This window comes from Monopterus albus, unplaced genomic scaffold (assembly GCF_001952655.1).
Source record: "Monopterus albus unplaced genomic scaffold, M_albus_1.0 scaffold22.1, whole genome shotgun sequence".
Classification (NCBI taxonomy): domain Eukaryota; kingdom Metazoa; phylum Chordata; class Actinopteri; order Synbranchiformes; family Synbranchidae; genus Monopterus; species Monopterus albus.
In genome coordinates, this window is record NW_018127902.1 from 654,831 (window position 1) to 664,383 (window position 9,553).

The window sequence follows — 9,553 nt, forward strand, 5'->3', positions numbered from 1 at the left end:
TATAGCCTTTCAATCATGTTTTACTGTAGTTGTATTTTGTAGTACAAAAAAAAAATCTATAAAAACTGTGACTCAGCTCACTTGTACTTTATTTCATTCAGCCCTAAATTCCCTAAATCCCTTTATTTCATTGACACTATCACATTTATTGACAGAAATTAATTATTAAATTATGTGAAGTACAAACAACATCAGAATCAGCCAGTGAAATTCCATCATGTGTAATTTCTTTGTAACTTTTGAACAAAGTCATTCCCTCAATTTTGGCACTGTGATAATATTTTTTCATATGCAACATACACTCCTGTATAGTGGTTAGTATACTGCTAGGGCTGCATATGTTTGGATGCAGTCCCAGACTTAAGTGTCTGTTTTTGCAAACCTCTGGGGAAAGTCTTGACAATAGTATTCACTAGAGAGTCACTGTGCAGTTTCACACAGCCACAGGTACAGCAAGATACTGTTTGCAACTGCAAGTATTTGTACAATGTTTTCATGCAGTTATTTGCATTTACAAGATGTTGTATGTCATCTAGTTAGTTATATTTTGAGCAATGTACAGATAAATCAGCCTGATGTATTTTCAGTCATGCCATTTCACCTGAATTTGCTTAATACCAAGCTTTTACATGAAAAATATCTCAGTGCTGTCATATAGTGTAGCTTTCCACCAGTCGCACACAACATATGCTGCAAACACCAAACCATTTTGTGGTAATAGAAAAAATAAAAGGAAGGCATACATGTTTCAAATTCCCTCTGTCTCTTTACTTTGATGCCAAATATAGGATAACAGTTAATTCTTCATGAATTGTTTGAGATGTGTCTGTAAGGCACAAGCCAATTTTACTCTCTGCCACCCACTCAGTGAAAGCCCTGTTGTAATTATTATGCTGTATAATAGAATCCCAAACAATGCAAAACCCATATATGTATATGAAAATGTAAATATCCCAAAACATTTATCAATTCTTATTTAGATTTTATCTTTACTTTTAAACATGGATGTGTGTCAGTCTTCTACCCATTAAATATTTAAGGCCTTTTGCCGTCCCCAAGAAATACAGCTGGCTTCATGAATATAAATTAAACTTTGAATTCATCTTGAGAATTTTCCCAAAAAGGGCTGATGCCACAAGGATTTTTTTAACCCACCTTTTTTATTATACTGCTGTGCTACCCACTTCCCTTCATCACACAGTAATTTGACAACTGGGCCTAGACAAGACCACAGGGGATGCACACTTAGCTTGAGCTGCTGCAATGGCAGAAGATACTGGGGATGGTAACACCCCTAAGCCTGCAGGTGTTAGACCATATTCTCCTTCAGAACCATGCGAGACATTTTCCTAGTGACTAGGAAGCCTGGCAGGCCTGGACAGAGTGCCTCCTACTTAATAACAGGGTCTACGTTGAGTTCTTTTATTTCTGCCTCTGTCTCAGATCATTGAAGCCAATTGACTGTTAAGCTTTTGACAGTGTTCAGAATGACGTTACTTTCGTAGAAACCAGAAGACTGTACTCTAACTTTCTAACTTCAATATTCAGCAATAAATGCTAATGGACTGTGTCTTCTGGATGTTGTGGTAGGCAATTTTTTCTAATTTGATAGCTAAGCTATGGTAGAGGGGATTGATATAGTGTCTGTAAAAGGTTTTTTTTCTTACCCCTGTAGCCAAAAATCAATTCCTGCAAATGTAAGTAAATATCAAGTGAATAAATCAGTGCCTTCAGTAAAAAGTTATCTAGCTAGTGATGGAATGATGTTGGTTGTGTTCTCACCTCATCCAGATGCACCACAAAGGTGACATTGCTTCCCAGGTTGGCAGTGAGTTTGCCATCTTTAGTGGTCAGTAAGAGTCCTTTAGGAGGTCTGTTGGGGCACTGCTGCTTTCTGGCCGTGTACATATCTTTTACTCCTTTAGTGCAGTTGTTCAGCACCACCTTACGGTACCTTTGAAAAGATGCATGAGTTGGATTTTAGTGTTTCTGAAACTTTATTCTATTCTATTCTTTCCTGGTTAAGCCTTCTCACATCTACACATTTTTGTAGTTTTTAAAGTAATCCCCCAGATGATACACGAGGTTGTGGTTTACAGACAGTTTAGTTGAAGAGTGGTGTGACAGTACAGCTGTTATGTCTGAACAACCTCACCATGCTAAAACAGATTAGATGACACCTGACAACACAAGCTGTGTCAGAGGCTGAGACACCTCGCAAAACTTAATCGAAGCCATAGTGAAGACATCACTCCCACTGTGATGAGGTTTATGTGAGGTGCCTGTTTCCTGGGAAGCCTCCAGAACTAACATAGATGACGCATCTTGCTAGCACAAGAAAGAAAAATGGGTTGTAACAGAAAGCAGATTATCACACAGACAGAAAAAAATAGGTTTTGGTCTTGAGAAGTGATTTACTGCCATTGCCTGTCACTTTATGGGTGTGGTTGTAAATTTAAATACCGAAACAAGTTCAGCTAAGTGGAGTGCTGACAAAGCAAAAAGAAAGTACAGATCATAGTATGTGATCAATAGGCCAGTGATTGAAAACTGTCAATATTCATTAAAATATATCTGATTGGTGGTCAGAAACACAGTATTAAATTGGTAAAATAACTAAATAAACAATACTTAAACACTGATACATCATGGTCGCTTGGCCCTTTACCACACAGGCATGTGAAGCAGGCTATGCCAGTGGTGGAAGCAGGACTTTTTCTAATGAATAAAAACACTGAATGCAGGTTTTTGTTTCCACAGCCTTACATGCTCTGGTGTGACCAGTAGCTACTGGTGGCTAATAATAGCTAAAGTTTAGCTAGATACTGTGTATTTAACATTAATGAGAATGTTTTCTCACTTTATGGCACTTGTTGTATTATTACATCTTCAGTACTCCTTTTGGAGGGAAGAAGATGAAGGGGAAGGAGAAGCTAAATTAAACTATTTTGGATGTAGCTTAATGGCCATGCACAACTTTGCGCCATTTCTAAAGATATTTTCAGACTGTGATGATGTGCACAGACAGGGCTTGAATGACCTTTTTCTTGATCTCCTAACTGGTAACCATATCTGGTTACATTGGCTAAGAAGTAGCCTATGTTATTTATTTTTTTATTTTTTTATGGAATGCAGTGTAGTACAGTACTTCGGTAAATGTACTCAGCTACTTTCCATAATTTCTTTTTAGCTCCACTCAGTCTTCAAACTGTTAACCAGTGTGGAACTTGAGATGCAGTTAAATTCAAAGCTTTTTTTTCAATATAAATGGGCTTTCTTTGGACATGTCAGAGCGTATCAGGGTCGGATCGAGAGAAATGGCTTGTGAGCAGCTGCTTCTTGCTGCACAGCATCTCATTCAGTTTTGCAACTCTAATCACATTAAATTTGTGATCCTCACCCTGTGCTGTTGAGGTAGTTTTGACCCTGGCTGCAGCTTCTGGACAGAGTAGAGGGATTGAACCAGAAGGCCGGGCGGCAGTTCCCATCCCCGCGGCGCTCATATCCATAATCACTGTCAGACAACAAAGCACATCCACACAGCACCAGATCAATATCAGCATGTGAAAAGGGGCATATTGCAATACAGTGTGTTCTACATCCCTGTCTTATCTACCTCTTTATATCTGGTGACCAGAGAACTCTGGCACAGAGATGCATCATTATTATGTATTGATTAAGGACACTGCACCACAAATGCAAACCACAGCAGTGTGGAGCAGTGTGTAGGGGGGTTTGTTACCATACACAAAGATAACTAGCTCTCACTTGACTGCTAGCATTTCCAATCATAACTTGATTTACATCTAATAAAGCAAGGTAAGCAAGTGCCCATTCCAATAATGGTCATGACATTGATTTATTAATTAATTATCAAGCCAGAATAAACAAAACTAACAAGCCTGTGGCTGACCAGTCTACTTTGCTTCTGTGATTACAACAGTGTGAACTATTCATTAAGCTGTCAAGGCAGACTGGTGACAGAGGTGCATATGGCCGATGAGTCACAAGGGCAGTATGAATCAGTTTCGGAATAAAAGGGCCATACAACAGGTCTGCATGCAGAATTGTAACCATGGCTCAGCCTTTCAAAAATATTAAAACTGCATCTGTCTTTTATAATTGGTGATATATTTGAGTCATCAAAACTGAAGAAATTAATTTAAGCAGCAAATTATTTTGACAGTGCTGGAATTAATTTTTACAACAACAGCACAACACAGAGTTTTGATACCAAAATGTTTTCAGTATTTTTGTTTGAGGAAGAAACCACTTTGCTTTAAATTTAACAAAACTGCTTCTCAATTTATTAGCATTTAATGTCTTAGAAGAACAGTTTGACATTTTGAGAAATAGGCCTATTTACTTTATTTCCATGATTTATAAGACAAGGACAAAACCTTTCTCTTACTGTAAACAGAATAGCTAGACCCAGCATGTGATTAGCTTAGCACAATAGCTAGAAGCAAGGGAAAACAGTTAGCCTAGCTCTGGCCGCAATTTAAAAACAGGCCTACCAACATCTGTAACTGTTGGTAATTAACACACTGTTTCTCATTTGTTTGATCCATACCCATAATCTGGGTTGTTTTCACACCTACAGTATAGGTTGATTCATTTGGTCTAGACCAAGGACAGAAGTGGTGTAAATGAGGGAGTCTTCATACATTGAGGTTCATTGAACAAAGACATTACCACCACACAGTCAGTGTGCATTGATCTGAAGCTTCTTACTACAGATTGTTTCAGTGGCTTTGGCTCATTTCTTGAAACAGCGCTATCATTCTAAGCTTAACATGCATTTGTCAAAACAGTTCATACATAGAGCACAACACTATAGTTCATCATCTTTCAAAAGTAAATTCTTATGTCAGTGAATAAGTCAGCCCTGTCAGAATGAAATGGTCCATTAACACTGTGTAAGACAAGGTTCTCTAAATGCTGCTTGTAGAATTCATAACAGTTGAGGACTTGATATATTTGACAGCTGCATGAATTAATGTCGATGTGATGAACTAATTCTTAAATGTTTTGGAAAAACATTGTTTATCCAAGAAGAAACTGATTTATTTTGGGTAAAAGGACATCCTGTTGATAACTGCTCAAATTGTCGACAGCTGCTATTTGTAGGAGAAAAATGAAAAATGCTGTTATTTTGTGCAAAAGAACCTAATGTTGTGGAGAATGTCAAAATTGTTTTGAAAATTTTGTCATTTGAATTTTAAAACTATTTAGAAAAACAAATAACAGTAGTAGGGCTAAGAATAATATATTAGACTAATACTAGTTCGCAAAATATTTGTGTATTTTACTTTCACCTGTTCCCAGGTTGTTGTCATGGCAGCAGAATATAATGCAGCGACTAGACACCACTCAGAGGGTGCAAACCTCTCCCTCTCCCCATAATGTCATTACAACTAAAGTCAATATTCCCATGATAGTTTGAGCCTCATAATATGATTCCTTGAGCATGAAACCCTACTCCTAGCATTTAGAATTACATTGATTAATTGATTACTAGTTTGAAATTTATTTAAAAAAGATCAGTAATTGTGGTTTTCTTCTGGATTTAGCTCAGTAACGTGAAGATACATCAAACCTGTTGACATCCTACTGAATCAGCAGAGTTTCAGCTCAAATTTGAATCTTGGTTGCAAGTCTGCAGCATTATTTGTTGTTTCACAGTAGTGAGTTTTTCATGAGCCCTATATGTGTGAACATTCTGGATCAGTATAGATCAAAATAAATAAATAAATAATTACTTGGGCCCAGATCATACTTTGGTGTCTGGAAGTTAAAATGTAATTTTTGTTCCAAGCATTGTAGGCATTGTGTGTGAGTCTAGAAGCAAAGAAATTGGCCTTCACAATGGTGAATAATAATAAAAAATAAAAAAAAAATCTCAGATCTGGATGATGATCTGGATCACCAAAATCTACTGGATTGTACCATGGGCCAAACCCCACCTTTCCAAAAAAATGTCATCAAACTCAACTCATAACTTTTTGAGTTATGTTGTGAACAAACCAACAAACACAAATGTAAAGTAAAAGTAGAAACATTACCTCCCCCTTGGCCTTTGCCTAAATCTTTAAATCCTTGTAACTCTGCAGCAGAAGCTGCACTTTTCTTTGGACATTTGCATTTAACAACAAGAAACTATCATGATTTGAATCATGATTTTGACTGTCAGTAGTCTAGTCAGTGACCACAAGAGCGCACACTCTTCTTGGATGATAGAATCCAGAATTTCCAATCCACAACTCAGATGGGGCTTAAAGAACCAAATTTCAGAATTACCTTAGCCAGCATTACAAAATCCAGTCTCACTCATTTAATCTTAAATCTGTTTAGTGGCATACAGTATAAAGACTGTCTCCCTGGAAAGACTCATTTTCCATATAACTGTCAAATGCCAAATATAATCAAAATCAAAAATAAAAGTCAAAACCAGGATCCTAATGTACTTGCAAAAATGCTCAAGTGTCCTCAATGCTCATGCTTCACCTACTCTTTAATGAGAGACTGTCAAAACAATACAAGCAGAGAGTTCTTCACTTTCTGATTTGCGGATGCACATCTGCTACCATGGTTACCACATCATATTGTATAATATAGATCAGCAGATACAGTTTAACCTTCAAATTCACACTAATATACATTTAGTATCATCTGTCCCAGAGTGCTGTTGTTCTGCTTGGCTTTCACATCACAAAGGAACAACACCCAGGTCCAGTCGGACAACAGTTTGAACCTCACCACACAGGTTAGGTCTGAAAGTGTCCCTAAATTAATGAAAGGTCCTAATTTCCTAGTTTAGATCAAGGAATATGCAATTAAAAAAAGTAAACAAGACTATGACTTTGACTAAGCATTCGGTGATACTTTTTAGTACTTTTGTGCAACATTTTGGTCAGGATTCATAAAGCATGAAGGTTCAATTTCAAGCCTTAAGCTTTAATGAATTGGGTTCATGAACTGTATATACAATGTAATGACAGAAATGCATTCTTTAGAAGCAGGTCTTTGCCAGTGTTTTTTTTATACCTGCCTAATAAGTGCACTTGACTCTTCACACCTCAAATGAATTTAGAGGACAGAAGCTTTTTTTTCCCAATGCTTATTTACTTTGATGTTTAGGGTCATTGTCCCGCTGCAGCACCCAGCTTATTCTGAGTTTCAGCTTATGGACAGCCACCCAGACATGATCCTGTAGGATACATTGATAAACTTGGGAACTCATTTTCCCCTCCGGAGTCCAAAGGCAGCAAAGGACATTTTCCCAGTAGCGTTGTAGATTGTTAGGATGGTCTTTGGCAAACTTCTGGCTTGCTGCTGTGTTATTTTTGGGGAGCAATGGCTTCCTCCATGGTGTCCTTGGATACCATGACTGTTGAATATTTTGCATATGGCTGAGACATGAGCAGAGATTTTAACCAACTCCAATGAATCAGTCAAGTCTTTAGCTGTTACTCTAGGGTTCATTTTTACCTCAATGAGCATTCTGCTTTGTGCCTTTTGCGTGATCTTGGCTGGGTGCCCACTTCTATGGAGAGTAGCCACAGTACCAAATCATAGACATTATGTCTAACTGTGGACTGATGAATATCTCAAGTCTTTGAGATGACTCTGTAACCCTTTCCAACTACATGCAAGTCAATAACTCTTCATCATAGGTCTTCTGAGATCTCTTTTTTGTGAGGCCTGGCTCACATCAGGTGATAAGTGTGCTTGTGACTAGCACACTGATACTGTTTGAGTGTTTTTATAAGTCAAGGTCATTCTAAACCACACCTCCATTCTTGTTTCATTCATTGGACTCCGGGTTTGCTAACACCTGACTCCAGCTGACATTTAATGACATCAGAAGCCTGGTGTTCATTACTTTTTCCACCATCACTTTGTATGTTTAATGGGTGTGTTCAATAAAGACATGAAGGATCATGACTGTGTTTTATCAGCTTAGAAACAATGTGCTTGTTGATATTTGCGACTTTGCTGAAGAACAGATCACATTTCATGGCCAATGTACTGTATGTAGAACCCATGAACAGTGCCATTAGGTTTCCTTGTACAGCTGAAAGAGGTTTACACTGATTCAGTGGGAATCAATTAGCACTCACTCTGTGGCCTTCTACAAACACAATTTACATAACTGCTGATGTTGAAATGGCTTTTTTCAGTTCCTTGTCCTTACAAGATTTTAAAAAAGTATTTAGGATTTGCATACAAATTGAAATTATACACACAGTCTCAACAGAATTAAAAAAACAGCAACAAACAGACTTTATGAGCAAATTGTGTAAAACGACCCAAAACCTATCCGATTATTAGAAATCACACACAAATGAGTAATTTAATGAGAAACATGAATAGCAGATGCAATGGATTTCACTATAACAGTACAAAGTTGCCCTCCAGGACGAACATTCAAAATAATGGTTGCATAGACCTCCTCCCTTGTCGGTGCTGCATGCTTCAGCTGTACTATTTATTCACCAACTGCAGACGATGACACATTCCACTTACTGCTAAAGAATAAATCACCCAGTTTACATATTTCCTCTTTGCTACTGACCATCTCTGGCTTGTCCTGATGGAAAAACACCTTTGCAATATTTCTGCATCACATACACTGCTGAAAGTGTTCAAAATACATCTACGGTTGTATACACTCATCAGATTTATTAACAACTGTGGTTATTAAAAAAACATTAAAAAAGAAAGTGTCTGTAAACAAAGCAAAAGCTTATAGTTCAAGGTGCTAGTGTTAGTTTTTAATCTGTGTTCTGTTTGCCTGCTTTGCACCAAATTCAGGTCATAAAGTTAAATGGGTTGGAGTAATGTGAGAGAGCTGTTTGTGGCTAAAGCAGGTAGGTGAGACCAACCCTAAAAAGCATATTTTAGTGGACTGAAGAGGGACTTTAATGGCAGCTGGATGGATGCACTTGAAACAAATGGCCACTGCGGGGTAGCTGTTTTTTGAGAAATCAGAGCTCTTTTTTATTTTTAATTGCATGTAGCATTTAAGTAAATTACCTGTTCAGTCACATACTGTGACATATATTCAGGCTTGGCAGCTGCCCAGTCAAAGGTAATTATTACTACCTTACTAAAAAATTCTGAAAGAAAGAAGTAGTAGTCCTTTGAAAGTAGTGCTTGTACATGTGTGGTGGTGTTCGACAACACACTGCTGTTAATGAAGTTCTTCTTTAGCAGACACTGGAGAGAAGCCTAATTCTTCTTGACACTTATGAAGAAAGGGTCTATTGTACAAAGACACACTTCATCTTCTTACCATTCAAAATCATGAGCACGGCAAATACAGGACTCAGCTGAGAGGATTCTGGAGTAGTCCTTTCCCAGCATGCAGTAATTTCCAGGCCTGCGCTTCATGTAAATCTGTTTTTGTCCCATTACACAAGGCTCACCCTGTGGGCACAATAAGCAGTATAAGCACGGTGAGTGATGTTGCTGTTTATGGCAGCCAGTGGAGCACATACATGTATTAAATGATTGTTTTCTCTACCTGGTTGTGCAGGTGCCAGGTTTG

General features: G+C 37.8%; 1 protein-coding gene across 2 annotated transcripts in view; it reads right to left on the reverse strand.

Annotated features, from left to right (window-relative positions):
• Positions 1-9,553, reverse strand: part of sorcs3a (sortilin related VPS10 domain containing receptor 3a) — a 270,254-nt gene that overhangs the window by 31,645 nt on the left and 229,056 nt on the right. For both annotated transcript variants that reach the window (XM_020594176.1, XM_020594177.1), the window contains 4 exons: positions 9,530-9,553; positions 9,299-9,432; positions 3,401-3,514; positions 1,783-1,954 (listed from right to left, as the gene is read on the reverse strand). The exon at positions 9,530-9,553 is cut by the window's right edge and continues 97 nt beyond it. In XM_020594176.1, the coding sequence (XP_020449832.1) occupies positions 1,783-1,954; positions 3,401-3,514; positions 9,299-9,432; positions 9,530-9,553 (444 nt within the window). The remainder of the gene's footprint in view (positions 1-1,782; positions 1,955-3,400; positions 3,515-9,298; positions 9,433-9,529) is intronic.